Consider the following 15,950-nt stretch of genomic DNA (forward strand, 5'->3'; position numbering starts at 1 on the left):
CCCGTATCGCCGTGGGCTTGTGGGATTTGGCCATACCTGCCGGAGCAAAGAGGGCAGCTGCTCGGCTCCGGAGTGGTGGAGCAAAAACTACAGTTCCCAGCCCTCGCTGCGCTGCCACTGGCGCCCGGAGCCGAGGACGACAGGCCCCTCCTCCGGGGAGGAGCCTCCGCGGGGGGCGGAGCTAGGAGGCGGTTGAGAGTGCAGCCAAGCCAATGAGACCAGCTGCTAATAAGTGGGCTTGGCTTACGATATAACAGCGGCAGGAGGAGGAGAGCGAAGCTATTGAGCCAGCGAGGAGTGAAGCTGAGCCTGGCCTCGCACGCTCCTAGAGGACCACCTCCTGAGACAGAGTTCTCTCTCCCCCTTCTTCTTTCTCCAAGCTCCCCTCCTGCCCTTCCTCCCTGCCCAATACAATGCATTCTTGAGTGGCAGCGTCTGGACTCCAGGCAGCCCCAGAGAACCGAAGCAAGCCAAAGAGAGAGGACTGGAGCCAAGACACTCTGGTGGGGGAGCTTGGATGCCTGGCTTTCTTTGAGGACATCTTTGGAGCGAGGGTGGCTTTGGGGTGGGGGGTTGTGCTGCAGGGAATACCGCCAGGCCCCAAGATGGACACTTCTGGGCACTTCCATGACTCGGGGGTGGGGGACCTGGATGAAGACCCCAAGTGCCCCTGTCCATCCTCTGGGGATGAGCAGCAGCAGCAGCAGCAGCAGCCACCACCGCCGCCAGCGCCACCAGCAGCCCCCCAGCAGCCCCCGGGACCCTCGCTGCAGCCTCAGCCTCCGCAGCTTCAGCAGCAGCAGCAGCAGCAACAGCCACCGCATCCCCTGTCTCAGCTCGCCCAACTCCAGAGCCAGCCCGTCCACCCCGGCCTGCTGCACTCCTCTCCCACCGCTTTCAGGGGCCCCCCTTCATCCAACTCCACCGCCATCCTCCACCCTTCCTCCAGGCAAGGCAGCCAGCTCAATCTCAATGACCACTTGCTTGGCCACTCTCCAAGTTCCACAGCCACAAGTGGGCCTGGTGGAGGCAGCCGGCACCGGCAGGCCAGCCCCCTGGTGCACCGGCGGGACAGCAACCCCTTCACGGAGATCGCCATGAGCTCCTGCAAGTACAGCGGTGGGGTCATGAAGCCCCTCAGCCGCCTCAGCGCCTCCCGGAGGAACCTCATCGAGGCCGAGCCCGAGGGCCAACCCCTCCAGCTCTTCAGCCCCAGCAACCCCCCGGAGATTGTCATCTCCTCCCGGGAGGACAACCATGCCCACCAGACCCTGCTCCATCACCCCAACGCCACCCACAACCACCAGCATGCCGGCACCACCGCCAGCAGCACCACCTTCCCCAAAGCCAACAAGCGGAAAAACCAAAACATTGGCTATAAGCTGGGACACAGGAGGGCCCTGTTTGAAAAGAGAAAGCGACTGAGTGACTATGCTCTGATTTTTGGGATGTTTGGAATTGTTGTTATGGTGATAGAGACCGAGCTCTCTTGGGGTTTGTACTCAAAGGTAGGGGCTGCGGTTTCTCTTTATACCTTGAACAAAAGGAATATGTAGGTAGCAAGCGAGAGATTTTGAGAGAGAGGGAGAATGAGGTGGAGAGACGGAGAGAGAGGTGGTGGTAGCGATGAGAGGCGTTTGCTCAGTTATATTGAACACTCTAACTTCCCATGGTTTTCCTTCTTGATCCCGGGAGAATTCATTCCTCGCTGCCTTCGGGGGTGGGCATCCCCATACACTGTGTCTAATATGCAGACTCTGTGTTAGGGAGGATTAAAGAATCCCTTCTGAGAAATCGTTTTTTCCTCCTGGCTCACTCGTACTAAAGCATAACCCAGCAGCTTAACGCACCAATTAATTACACTCTGCCTTGATGTGTTTGCCAGTTCCTGCGACTTCCCCTCCTCTCCTCCCCTCCCTGCTCCACTCCATTTTCTTGAGGATAAAACAGAAATAAATGTCTGGGTGGGGGGTGGGGATTCCATACCATTGCCCAAGTCCCTTCTCTCCCTGTCTTCTCCCTCTCTTCCCAAGTTTCTATTTCCCTCTTCTTAGAGAGACTCTGGCAAAATAGAAAACCACCCGTGACCTGAGTCTTCTGAGGGCATCAGGGTAAAAATACAGATGGAGGAAATCAGTGGTCCCTTCCCTCAGGAAAGAGGACTCAGAATAAACCTGCTGCTGCTTCATAAACATCTCCTGATAAAAATGGCTACAGGTGTTACCCGGGCAGAGCAGATGGGCGCCGCCTTGGCATCAGCTGGGGGGAGCACCTCATCTTGGGATGGGATGACAGGGCTTCCCGGGCGGTCCCTGGGAGCCTGCACCCCCAGCTCAGCCCCAGTTCTCCCCTCCCACCCCTACTCCTTCTCTTGGGATAAATAAAGACGAGTGTGTGTGTGCCCAGATGGAGAGCGGCAGGCACCGGCTTTAGGGGGAGCTGGCCCCACTGCTCCAGCCTCTCGGTGCAGCCCCAAGATGGAGGAGGGGGCTTCCCTCCCACAGGGAATGGAGATTGAGGAAGGTGGGTTTCTGTCCATGCTCTGCTTGCAGAGGAGCCCTCCTGCTGCGGGCTGGAAGGCTGGGGAATCATTGGACAAGTGGCTTTTTTCCCGTTATACCCCTCACCCCAATTTGTTGGGGGGGGTGTGTACATGTATGCGTATGCCTGCTTGTTGCTTGGATTTCTCTATTTGTCATTTTGGGCAGAGGGTGGCTGGGCGGGTTGGTCGGCAGATAGCTGGGAGGGGTTCAGCTGTTGGAGGTTTCAAATAGAGCTTGTTTCAGGCAGGGCACAGCTGCTGCGAGACTGTCACATTCACATTCCTTGTTGAAATCCAGCCGCAAAAACCCAGGAGGTGCTGATCGGATTTCCCCCATTCCCAGCATCTCACTGTAACCGGGGGTGGGCAGACTTGCCCGCCCTGGAAACGGGTGGGGCAGACCTGTCAAGACAACCTGAATAGCCAAAACCAAGGCAGAGAGGGTCCTCCAGGGACCCCGCTGCTCTAAGGGGATTGCCCCAGTTGAGGGCAGCACCTGGAAGCTGCCTTAGTCTAAATAGCTCAAGGATGAGCCCCTCCGTGAGCAGAAGTGAGTGGGGTTTCCCCTGGAATCGCAGCTCACTTAGTCATTCCCTGTAATGAGCCTCTGAGTCTGCGGGTCCTTCTGCTCGCTGCCTTCTCAGAACCGCCTCTCCTGCTGGGCACTCCGGGAGATGGGGCTGGCAGCCTTGGCAGGGCTGGCAGCTGCCCTGGTCACAGCCTTAGCTCTCTCCAGTCACCCAGTCCTGGGACCAGGGGCCCTCGCTGGGGGAAACTGATGAAGGCCCAAGTGCTGGGGGGTGGTGAGGGGCAAGACCAGCACCTCTTCTTTCAGTGACACCGTAGTCAGGGCTCTTGAGGAAACGGCTCTTCCCAGAGCCAGTGGCTGTGCACAGATCCCAGTGTGGGATCCATGCACATTTGTCTTAATGTGACGAGAGGCTCACCACCGGGCAGGTGCCACTCCTGATGGAGAACTCCGGGAAGGGGGTTTTCCCAGAGCTGGGGCAGGCAGACTTTCAGTTAATGAAGGGTGATACCACCTGAGGTGCTTGACTTGCCCCATTTTTAAACTGACGACCCTCTGGCTGATGGCAGCACAGAGGGGGCAGCAGCTGAGAATGTCCTGCTTGTCTTAGCTGGTGAGGTGGCCACTTCCTGTGCACCTTGGGGCCAGTATGATAAGCGGGGCTCACTTTAATCTGCCTACCTACTCACCCATCCTTCCACCTGTCCATCCATGTTTTGAGACATTTATGAAACACGTGTTTTCTGGGTGCCTCCTATGTGCCAGTTCCTGTGGACACAGCGGGGCCAAGGCAGATATTCCTTTCTCTCCTGGAGGCAAATAGGATCGTTTCAAAGAATTGGACCAAAGTGGAATCGCAGCTTTGCTACTTCCAGTTGTGTGATCTTGGACAAGTCATGTAGGTTTTTTTCTTTTCTCCCCACCCCCCACACCCTGGTTGTTTTCTTTTCTTTAAACACCAGAGATTGATACCGAAGGTCATGCAGCTTTTTCGAGCATGGTTCCCCTGCTGTCAAGTGGGGAGAATTAAATTAGATAAGTGCCTGCTCAACAAATGGTATCTATAGTGATTATTATTGATGATGATGATAAGAGGAAAAGAGATGTCTTTTTTCCTCTGTTATCTAACTCTGGCTCTAGAATTAGTTGGGGCCTTAACAGATTGGGAACTAAGACTTGTTAAAGGAGTGAGAAGTATCTTGAAGGGAAGAAGGTCTGAGAAGGGGTCGGGTCTGACTGGAGACCACCTTTAAACATGGATCTGTTGTGGGGGGAGGTGAGTATCTGTTTCCCAGCCTTATGGAGGAAATGGACTCTATTTGTGGCAAGAGGGTTTGGGTTAGAAGGAAGAATCACCACTTGGAAGAACTCGGAGACATTCACTGGACCCTGGGGAGGGATGGGGGACTCCCTCTGTTGCTGGAAAGCTTTGTGTGTCTGGTTGCTTTGCTGGCCCGTCTGGAGGCAGGAGGATGGACAGGATGACCTCAGGGACCCTAGTCAGATTGGGTAATTCTGCCCTGACAGTGGCAGTTCCCACTCAAAGGCTCTTGGGAGGGGACACACTTTTTTTCCTCCAAGTGATTGAAGATTTACTAACCTTGTACCTGAGCCATTGCTTTCTGAAGTTCTCTGCTTTTTTTCCACGGGGTTGTGGCCTTCCTGTTCACCTATCTTTGGCTGATGCCTGTTACTGGGAAAGGAATTCACCGAAAAGGCCTGGGTCTCTCTGAAAGGAACATGCATGCGCCCTGAGCATGTTCAAAATTAATGCAAATGGAGCCAGCGTGAGGAGGTTGAGCAATGGGGACAGAACGATCCCCAGCTTCCACCCTCACGGTAGGCGCTGACACTGGGAGGAAGCTCTGCTAGGAGGCATCGCTGGAGCAGGGGGTGGGGCGAGCTCGGATAAGCGGAGAGCTGCTTTTTATTATGCCAGGGCCAGGAGACCAAATGCTGGAGATGCCCGAGATGGCCCTAATAGGCTCCTAAAAGAACTGGGCTCCCCGTGAACTGAATGAGGAGTCCTGGTTTCTTTTCTTTTCTGTTTTAAATAGGTAAATTTACTCTCTGAAAGCTCAGACACCATGACAAGGCCAGGTCTAGAGATCCTGTTGAGAAATCTTGGTGACACTGTCTCTCTCTACCTCTCAGTGCCTGTCAAGGTTAGAGCGGTGAGCATCTGGGGAGTCGTTCCTGGTGTTCGCATTTCCTCCTGGAGCTGGTGTGGTGCAAACCCAGTTGGTTGCCTTAAGCTGGCTGCTGTGCTCTCTTCACTGGGTCTAGAGAGAGTTAGGGATGGGGGCCTGGCCTGCCCTCCCCCTCCTCCCCAGGCTTGGACTTTAGCACCCTCACCCTGCCATTGTGTTGGTGGCTGAGCTGGCAAGGCACCAGTGGCCCTTGTTTCTCAGGGACCCCAGGCGTCGGGCGGGAGAGGGTAGTCTCAGGGGACGCTGGAAAATGCTGGTGCAGCAGGGCGGCTCTTCTTTCCTAGCAGTTTGTACACCTCAAACCACTTCCCCACCCCCGGCCTGAAACTGGTACTGGTCTGAGTTTCACCTCCCAGGCAGAGCCAGTCCCCTGCCTGGCTCTTGCCCACCCCACCGACTTCCTGCCCCTGGGCTCCTCCCTGCTGCCCCTGCCTGGCCTTGTGGGAGTAACGCAGGCCACAGAAAGAGGCCTGGGTGGGAAGGCATTTACCCAGTTAACCTGTCCACTTCCGTGGGTGGCTTCTTTTCTCACCTCTAGTTACTCTTCCTTTTTCAGATCACCTTGTGGGAAGCCACCCTGATGGCGCAGGCTTCTCTGCATGCCCAGGGGAGCCTGGTCACCTGGCCATTCACTCTTCAAAGAGAATGGTGTCCCTTAGGCCAACGTGTTGTCTGTCTCTTTGCTGACCTCACAGAGGTCAGTGAGTCCACCCCCAGCTTCCAGCCCAATGACTGAGCGGTATCACTGGTCCCAGTTCTTCCGCTCTCTGCCCTCCCTGCTCACGGAGGTCTTGTCTGCGAGCCGCAGCCCGGGCTTGGCTGGGTGACTGTCTCTGCACCTTCTGCTCAGGCCCAGGTGCTGCTTTGGGACAGGTTGTTGGCTGTCAGAGGATGTCCTGATGTTTTCGAGGAGGTGCCTCAGGGCACTGGTGTCAGTGGTTTCAGGCGTGATGGGAAAGTAGGAATAGGACAGACGCCTTTCCATGGACCCCTCCTGGGATGACCTGCAGGACAGGGTTGCAGAAGGCAACAGAATGTGTACAAAGGATTTGGCTACAAGCAGGAGCCTGAGAGCCAGCTGCGAAGGGCCCCAGGCACACATTTTGTCTTCACAGGTCACACTGAGTGTGTTGGCCCCGAGCAGGGAGAGCTTTGGCAGTGTGGAAACAGGCCCTTCTACCCCCACCCCCACTGGTGGTGACTTTATTTATAATCTTTGTGGACAGTCTGCAAATGAGTCAAACATTTGTAGCCCACAGGGGGGAAGAGCTAACTTTTTGTATATACTTATCCTTTGAGTGTCATCACACTATTTATAACTGTCCTGGGGGAAAGACTTCATAGCACATCCGGACTTCCCTTCCCCGCAGGCGGCGTTACCCGGGCGCTTGGGCACGGGCATAATGGCTGGGGCATTTATCTCCTGCACACACTAATTAGAAAGCTATTTTATGGCCTTGTGTTTCTCTTATTGAGCTTTCAGGAAGGGAGATCTGTGAGGCCATGGTCAAAGATCTGCTTTTAAAAAATATGAGGTAAAGAAAATTAAGATAAAAAGAAACTTGAGTAACCTCTGTAGTGAATCCGAGGCCTGGATGGAAATATAAAATCAGAACAGAGATCTTCGGTTGTGTTGCAGTTATTTGTAAAGCACATTTGGGGTAGAAAACGAGTGTGTGGGGGGTTGTGAGGGGCAGCTGCATATTGATGAGATGCCACCTCGCTCAGCTCAGTGACAGGCACGCCAGCGTGTTCGTGCATAGCTGTTTTTCTTCTCTTTCTTTCAAAACCCCAAAGGGAAAGCGAGAAAGAAAGCTACCTATTCCTCTTTAAATAATGAGGGTGGGGAATTCTAAGACTGTGCTGTTCCCCAGAGCTGTAGGGAGGAAAATTCTAGTACCTTTTCTTCTAGTGAGGAAAGTTGGGAGGAGGCTAATGGGTTTTTAGGTGCCCCCTGCCCCCATCCTGTCATTGCACCCCCAGGAGCTCAGCTGGGGTCTGAGGGAAAGGAGGGCAGAGGGCGGGGAGGCAGGGACCACACTGCTTTGCATTTGTGCCCGTGAATGCTGCTGAGTGACAGGAGAGGGAAAGGCAAGGACCATGTGTTGAGCACTGGGCTGACTTGCATCTGAGAGTCCTAGGAGCGATGGTGGTCGTGGCCCCTTTGTTAGGAGCTGACGCTACTGGTGGTGGCGCTGAGATCAAAACCCAGGGCTGCTGGACTCTCAAGTTCATGGCCCTTCCCTTGCCTGTTGCTACTGGATAAATTGCTTCTGTTCTTAAAAGAGACAAATCAAGTTTATGGACCTGAGACCCATGATGCAAAACGTTGGGATGGGAGGAGCTTTACCCAGAGTTAGGCAGGAAGGGCTTGATGGAGGCTGGGAGAGACTAGTGCGGGTACAAAGAGAAGGCGGTGTTTGAGGGGCGGCCAGCGCAAGGCCCCTGGGGTGGCCTGGGTTCAAGGTGAGATTGTGGACAGGCCCTGGACAGTCCTGAGAAGCCTCCCCATTGGGGGTCTGGGGATACTGCCCTCGGGGCGATACTGGGGGGTCTCAGGCTGTGAGCGGGGTGGGTGTGGGGATTTCAGAGGAAATGACAGCCCATCCTGCGAAGGCCTGGGCTGGTCCGGGCTCCTGCCACAGCCCCCTGCACCCCGGGCTGCATCCCCAGGGAACCAGGCAGACCCCAGACCTGACCCACACTTCCCCACACGGCCCTCCCACCTCTCTCACCCTGCCTTGCTCTCGGCTCCTTCCTGGCCGGGTGGCTACGTGTTGGGGCGAGACACACGGCCCCGCATCTCACATCACAAGGTGTTTTCATGCCTGCTGTCCTTCACGGTCCCCACGATGGCCCCAGGACTCGTCACAACCAACTGTGTTCACAGATAAGAAAACTGAGCAGCAGAGTTTTATGACTTCCTCTAGGTAGTCACAGGGTTGAGCGACTTACTCCAGGCACCCGTCTCGGGAGAGATGGTTCTAGAGGGAGGGCTCAGGTCTCTAGTGCATTGCTGGTTTCTCTCTTCTGAACCCCACCACAAACCTCTGCTGGGGATTTGAGTGAGGGGACCACTAAGGGCTTCTCTATTCGTGGTTCTAGAATCTTCTTCATTCTCGAGTCCCATTTTTCTACTTCCCTGCCTGTGCCTCACGCCGTTGTTCAGCTCTGTCAGCGGCGGTTAGTGCTGAAGAACGCGCTGTCTCGGCTTTGAAGGAGCCCTGAGGATGTGCTTCCCCTCTTGCTTCCAGCTTATTGTGTGATCTTTGTCAAGGCCCTTCACCTCTCTGGGCCCCTGTTTCTCTAGCTTAAAAATAAAAGCTGAACTCCCTTCCTGCTCCAAGGCTTTGTAATCCGATTCCGGATCACACTCCATCACAGAGACGAGCAAGCCATAGTCCTCAAACTCATGTTTTCGGGGGGCGTCAGGCGTGTGCCCAGACAGCATTGATGCAGGCTGGCTGCGGTTTATGGTGTTGGTGCTTGGGAGCACTGGGGAGGGAGACAGTCACTCAGGCTGGAGACGTTGGGGAGACTCCCTGCAGGAGGGGGGTGGTCCCGGAAGGATTGGACAAGCCAGGATGGGAGGGTCCTGGGCAGAGGGTGCAGGGAAGGGAGTTGGGCGTGCAGGACAACTTGAGGTTCCTGCCATGTGGTGTACACAGGGGCAGGTCGGGAGGCAGGAGGGGACTGGGAAAGTTGCTGGTTCTGCCCCATCCCGAGAGGTTCTGGGCCGGGAGTGAGATGCTCATGTCAAGGACGAGGGCACAGTGACAGATTTAATATTTAGTTAGTATTGTAATTGCCAGGGGCTCAGACTTCTGCACACTTAGGACTGAAGATCCGATGTTCTTCCTCTCTCAGAGGCGGTCGTAATTGGCACGAGCAGCCTGGCGTGGTAGTTAAGGACTTGGGCTCTGGGTTCAAATCTGGGCTCGGCAGCGTACCAGTGGGGGGTCCTCAGGGAGTTTACTGAACCTGGAGGCTGTTTCCTCAGATGTTAAGAGGGAACCACAGCTCTTACCTGTCACATAATACCCAGCACAGAGCTGCCACACGCTGAATCTCGGTATCTGTCAACTGTTGCTTTTATTAGAGTGGTTGTTAGGCGGTGCCACCCTGAGGACCGAGACTGGAGGGACAGAAGTGCATGACACCCCTCCACACTCCGAAGGTTGCCATGGAGGAGATGGTGTCCTTGCTAGGAGAGCATATGAGGAATGTACCCTCTTTCTCATAAAATCAAACGACCTCACTTCGGTGACAAGCTACCCAGTCATGTTCTGGGTGGGTCTCAGTGGGTGACTCTGTATAAGTGAGAGGGAAGTGGGCTGTTCCCTGGAAGGCAAGGCTGTAGTAGTGGCCTGGGCTGGGCTTCTGGAACCTTCTTACCTCATGGGGCCCAGTTATTCTACACTCAGAGTCAGCAATCTGTGGCCTGGGCATAGCTCACTGGGTGTGGACATGCAAATCGGACAGGTGGAGAGAGAACAAAAATAAACCCGTGGGGCCAGGCCAGAGGCTGAGAGGCCTGGAGAAAGGTCAGGGGGACACACGATGACCAGGCAGAAAGAGGCTGAGAGAGCAGGGCTGCGGGGAGAGGGCCAACCAGGAGGCTGGCCTGGGACAGGGAAGAGAAGAAATGCTACAGCTTGCCTGATGTGTCGTCAAGAGAACACGATTTTCCCTTCAAGACTTGAGTCAGAGTGCTTTCTATAATAGATTTCAAAAGGTTCTTCCTGTCCCTTTCACCCTGCTTGGAGCGCCAGGGCTGCGGCAGTTGGTGACGTTTCCAGCCAGGTGCCAAGGGGCACCAGGGGCAGCTGGGCAGGGGAGGGACGTGCCAGGGGACCAGGGCTGGCCCTGCGTGGAAGCCATGTTTTTTTTCACAAGGCCTGGTTGCAAGGTAGCCAGAGTTGTATTCTGAGCAGAGCCTTGGTGATACTAAATGAACAACATGCAAATGATGTGTGAAATAATATGCAAATTGGCATCTGTTATTCTTGAGTCAGCTTATTGGGCATTTTTCTTAAAGGACAGGACTGGTGCTTAGTGTCAAGTGAACAGGGACTGGCTTATAGGACCCTCCTCACAGGCTGAAGGGGCTGGTGCCTGCCCCTTAGAGCTCACAGGCACGGGCCTGCCAGCTGGCATCTACAAGGACAGTTGTTTGGTGTTTGGCATCAGGTTAAAAATGGAGAAGCCCATAAGGTGGGTGCCTTGCCCAGGCTCCCCTGGAAAGTAAGGGGAGGAGACAGGTGATCTCCTGACCGGCCTGAGCCACCACTCCTTGCTGGCCTGTAGGTGGCTCTGAATGGAAGGGGCTCCTGTGGGTGCTAATTCTGACCCACCCCTCACTGCTGGTTTGCCTTAAGGCCTGTGACTCAAACTCTCCCAGCCTCAGTTTCCCCATTTGTAAATGGGGATCACGACATTCACTAACCCAGTGAGACTTACACTTGATAATGGTTGGGCAAGTAGCCGGCGGCGGCCGGCACACTCTGGCGCTGCCAGCAGATGGTAGTTCCTCCTTGCCCTTCGCGTGAGCCGGCACCTGCTTGCATCCTCACAAGGTTCCACGAGCAGGATCCTCACAGAGCATTTTTTCCCTTTTGAGAATATTTCTGATTTTAACAAATTGGGGTTTAGCTATTTTTCTTCTTTTCCAGTTTCCACTGGGGAAGATGTTGGCTCCCACACGTGGGAATGCCTGGAGCCCCTGACCCGGGTAATGTTACCTTCTCCCACAGTGAGGGCTTGGGCCAGGCATGTTGCTCTGGGTTGGGCCACTGCCTTTGGAGGAGCTCAGAGCTGGATGCCATTGGTGGATGGCCCAGGGGAGGCCTCCTCAGGGGCAGCTGGTGGCCTGGTGTGGCACCATACCTACCCTGAATGACCAAGCTCCATGGACCCGCCAGGTGTGCCAGCCTGGGTGGACATGGCCCCTACACAGCCCTCCCACCCCTGTGAGACAGGCAGGGCAGGGACTGCCCTCTTCCTTAGATGACCCCAAGGCCACTCAGCATTGTACGTGGCAAAGGTGCAGCTGGAATCCAGGCGTTCTGGGTTTTAGTCCTTCCTCTCTTTTTCTTTCTCCTGTCCTCCCTTTTCTAAACGTATCCTGAACATCCACTGTGTGGCAGGCCCTGTTCTAGGTCCCAGGAGTGCAAAGGGTCTGTGTCCTCAAAGACTCGAAAGCATCGCTTCTCAACCAAATGTATTGTTTGCCACCAACTCTTCCTGGAAGAGCTCAGCCTTTTAACACGGATCTGGGTTTAATTCTTGGCTATTTGGCTGTGTGGCCTTGAGTGACCTCTTTATCTGGAAGGTGGGATTTTAATTCCTCATGCTGAGGATGGAGGTGGAGTCGTCGAAGTGGGACAGACCTGGCACCCAGGGGCTCTTGTCCAGGCTGGTCAATGGTGGGTTTTGTCTTGGTGGTTTCCTCCAAGAGCTCAGTGGCCTGGGATCATGCGAGGTCCTTCACAGCTGGGCCCACGGTTCCTGGCCCCTCCTGCTCTGGGCTGGACCTGGTGTTAGGTTCTGCCAAGATGCTTTCCCTGCTCCCAAGGAGTAATGGTGCTGAGCCGGGTGAGAGGTCATTTTGGCATAAGCCACCAGATTGGGTCCATGCTGTGTGCCAGCGATGGAAAGATCCCTCAAGAGTGAAATGAAATTGATGCAAGCCGAGAGCAAGCCTGGGATGGAGGTTGAGTCATGAGGGTTTCCTCGTGGGCGGATGGGATCATATATAATGCTTCTGTCCACAGCAGCTTGGGAGAATGCACTACTCTCATAAAATGGGAACTTCTTTTTCCTTCCATAAAAATGACTCCAAAGCAACATCAGGTCTTATTCAGGAGTGAAGGGGGACAGATGGGGGAGGTGAAGAGCATGAATACTTATTAAGGTCCTACTGTGCTTTTACACACCCCATCTCATTCAGTCCTCACAACATCTCTGTGAAGTGGACGTAATTAATCACCACCGTTTTACAGGTGACAGCCCTGAGGCTCAGAGAGGTTAAGTAACTTGCCCAGGGTCTCACAGGTGGGAAGCAGTGTAGGTAGGATTTGAACCCAGGAGAGTGTCCCTGAGCCCATGCCCTGTGCAGCAGATGTGCCTTTGCAGGTCACACCCTGGACTGGGCTCATTCAAGCTCTCCCAGAGCTCTCCACCCCCACCCACCCACCCCTCACGGTGCCTCGCCCACCGCCCTGCCACCGCACCCAGAGCCCCAAGGGGATCAGTGCTCATGGAGGAGGGCGGGGAAGAGGCAAGTGGTGGAGGGGATGCTGTCAGTTTAGACACAGAGGTTTGTTGAACCGCCAGGAGCTGTGCTGGGCTCTGGGGCTGCAGAAAGTCTCCCATGGGCCATCCACAGCACACGCTTTGGTGCTCTTGTCCCAGCTCTGTGGCTTCCCGGCTGTGCAACCTCATTGAGAAAATTGGCCTCTGTTGAGTCTCAGTGTCCAGGTCTATACATGGGGATGACGATGCTTTCTCCCCTTGGGGACGTGTGTCATGGAGCGAGACAAAGTCACCCCCAGGTGTTCTGATTGGCTCTGGGGGTTCAGCACTGAGCAGACACGGAGCTCATAGGCTGGTGGGCCAGGTGGGCTTTGAGATGTAATGACCGGCATGATGTGAATTTTAAAGGAGACAAAACCGCACACATGTGGCCTGGATTTGACCCACAGGCCTGAGACTGGGTCTCCCATTCCTTCTGTCTGTTCCCTGCCCTCTGTTTCCTGGAGGTCCATCTTGCCTTCACTTCTTTCATCTTCCTGCGTGTCTGTCTCCCAGGCCTGTCTCCCAGGTCTGCTTCTTCTGTGCGGAGGTAGGACAGGCTTTAGCCTGTCTAGCCTGGAGGTAGGGGACAGGCCTTAACACTGGACAGAGCTGGGCTTCCGTGCTGGCTCTATCACTTACTGGCTGTGTGGCTTTGATTCGCAGTCTCCTTGGGGGTTAATCATCACCCGATTGCTGGGGCTGCTGTGAGGACTAAGTGAGATGCTGCTGTTCACAGAGCATGTCGCATGGTTTTTGGCTCATGCTGAGCACTCACGGAAGGTCAGCTGAGTGTGTGGGTGAAGGGAAAAGCCCTGGACCAGGCACGGGGAAACATGGTTTCTGGGTCTCTGTTTTGTCATCCAGAGAATGAGGGAAGTGAGCTTGCGGAGGACGATTCCTCCACTGGCCGTCTTCGGGAGGGTCGTGAGGATGGACGCACTTAGGGAGTGGAGCTGAAGAAAGCTGCGATACTCCTCCCAGCTGCTCCTCAACGGGTGCAGGTTGGGAGGGTGGGCCGGGAGCTTTTCTCTTCCTGCCCCACAAGTGAAAACCTGTGAAGGCATTGTGGCTAAGTGGATTTGCTCACTATCGAGAGACAGCTGAGAGGCCCTTCTGGCCGGCCTCCCTCCTGCAGGCCAGCCCTTGGCATGAGGCCTGTTTGTCTCCTGAACCCTCCTAGCAGCAGGGATTTAATTACTATAATGTACGTAGCCATGGCTCAAGGCCTTCTGGTGGAGGGGAAACAGATTTGTCTTCTCACTGGGAGAATAAAAGTTGATGGAAAGGAAAGAAATGTACCTTCCTGTAGGGTATCCAAGGCTGTTGGGATAACGAGGAGTTCTCCTGGAGGTGGGGAGAGGAGCAGGGGCTCCGTAGGGGGAGACAGTGTCTGGTTCGAGATCCCTTGGCACTTGCTTCCGCCTTCCGCGGGATGACTCAGCTAAGCTGCCTCTGCTGCCCCAATGATCCTGCTAACAGATCAACTTGCCATTCAACAGCCATTGTCAAGCACCTACTATGTGCTAGGTACGTGAAACTTCCAGCTAAGTATGGAGCCCAGGCAGAAAAATAGGTCATTTTATTGATTCAACAAGTAGTTACTGAATGCCTATTATGTGCCACTATATGGTTCCAGGCACCAGGAATATACAGTGATACATTGTGTAATGTGGATACATTCTGGGAAATGGTTAGGTGATGTCATCATTGTGCAAGCGTGATAGAGCACACTTACGCACACACAGATGGTGTAGCCTACTGCACGCCCAGGCTGTATGGTATAGCCTGTTGCTCCTAGGCTACAAACCTATACAGAATTTACTACACTGAATACCGTAGGTAATTGTAACACAATGGTAAGTATTTGTGTATCTAAACATACCTAAAGATAGGAAAGGTACAGTAAAAATATGATATAAAAGATGAAAATCATTATACTTGTATAGGGCACTTACTACTAACGGAGCTTTTAGAACTGGAAGTTGCTCTGGGTGAGTCAGTGAATGTGGAAGCCTAGGGCATTACTGCACGCCACTGTAGATTTTATAACTAGTATGCTTAGGCTACACTACATTTATAAAAAATCATTTTCTTCAATAATAAATTAACCTTAGCTTACTGTAACTTTTTTACTTTATAAAGTTTTTAGACTCTTTCATAATAACACGACACAAGCACATTGTACAGCTGTACAAAAATAATTTCTTTCTTTGTATTCTCATTCTACAAGCTTTTTTCCATTTTTAAAATACTAAAATTTTTTTTTACTTTTAAAACTTTTTTGTTAAAAACTGAGACACAAACATACACATTAGCCTAGGCCTACACAGGGTCAGAGTCATCAAGATGTCACTGGGCGAAAGGAGTTTTTCAGCTCCGTTATATTCTTATGGGACCACTGTCCTCGTGGTCCATCTTTGACCAAAACATTCTCATGCGATGCAAGACTTAGTAGAGAAAAACCATGAAACAAAAATTTTGTTCTTGGGGAATTTACATTTTAGTAGGTAAACCTGATAGTAAATTATGTAAGTTAATTATATATTGCATTAGATGGTGGTAAGTGCTATGAAGAAAATTAAAGCTGGTTGGGAGGGCAGGGACTTCTGAGGGGAGAGTCATTTTAGATAAGTGCTCAGGGGAGGCCGCACTGGGAAGGTGATGTCTCACGGAGGGTCTGAAGTTGGTAAGGGAGCCAGCCCTCTGGGGGAGGAGGACATAGCAATGCGAAGGCCCTGGGTCAGGACCATGTCTGGTGTGGTCTGGACAGCACTGGTCATTAGAAACAGAATGCCAGCCACTTCTGTCATTTAAAATTTCCTAGTAGCTAAATTAAAAAATTTGAAAAGAGAAATGTGAAATTAATGTTAATAGTATTAAATATTATCATTTCAATGTATAAGCAATGTGAAAAATTATTAGTGAGATATTTTACATTCTATCTTTCTTTCATACTAAGTCTTTGAAATCCAGTATGTATCTTATACTTACAGCACATCTCAGACACTAAATCTTCATTGGAAATACCTGATCTATATTTGAAGTTTGTAAAATTAACATATAAAGGAGTAGACTTACACACCCAAGTTATTGCAACCATACTTAAAAATTTTGCAATAAATGAATGGAGTATTGGCTTTCATATTGAAATGAATTAAAATGAAATGGATTTAAAAATCCAGTTGCACTAGCCACATTGCAGGGGCTCCGTGGCTAGTGTCTACTGTACTGGACAGCTCAGGCCTGGGGCAGCAAGGAAGCCCGTGGCAAGACTCTGTAGACCATTGTGATGAGTCTGGCCTTTTTTTGAGACAGGGTCTTGCTCTGTCTTGCCCGGCCTAGAGCACAGTGAAGTCATCATAGCTCACGGCAA

The 15,950-nt window shown here is 53.0% G+C and overlaps 1 protein-coding gene across 2 annotated transcripts in view; it reads left to right on the plus strand.

Moving 5' to 3' along the window:
• The first annotated feature begins 289 nt into the window (after positions 1-289).
• Positions 290-15,950, plus strand: part of KCNN3 (potassium channel, calcium activated intermediate/small conductance subfamily N alpha, member 3) — a 155,735-nt gene continuing 140,074 nt past the window's right edge. For both annotated transcript variants that reach the window (XM_012658559.1, XM_012658558.1), the window contains exon 1: positions 290-1,508. In XM_012658559.1, coding sequence (XP_012514013.1) covers positions 606-1,508 — 903 coding nt within the window. In that variant the 5' untranslated portion in view covers positions 290-605. The remainder of the gene's footprint in view (positions 1,509-15,950) is intronic.

The sequence above is a fragment of the Propithecus coquereli genome, unplaced genomic scaffold (genome assembly GCF_000956105.1).
Source record: "Propithecus coquereli isolate 6110/MARCELLA unplaced genomic scaffold, Pcoq_1.0 Scaffold59, whole genome shotgun sequence".
Classification (NCBI taxonomy): domain Eukaryota; kingdom Metazoa; phylum Chordata; class Mammalia; order Primates; family Indriidae; genus Propithecus; species Propithecus coquereli.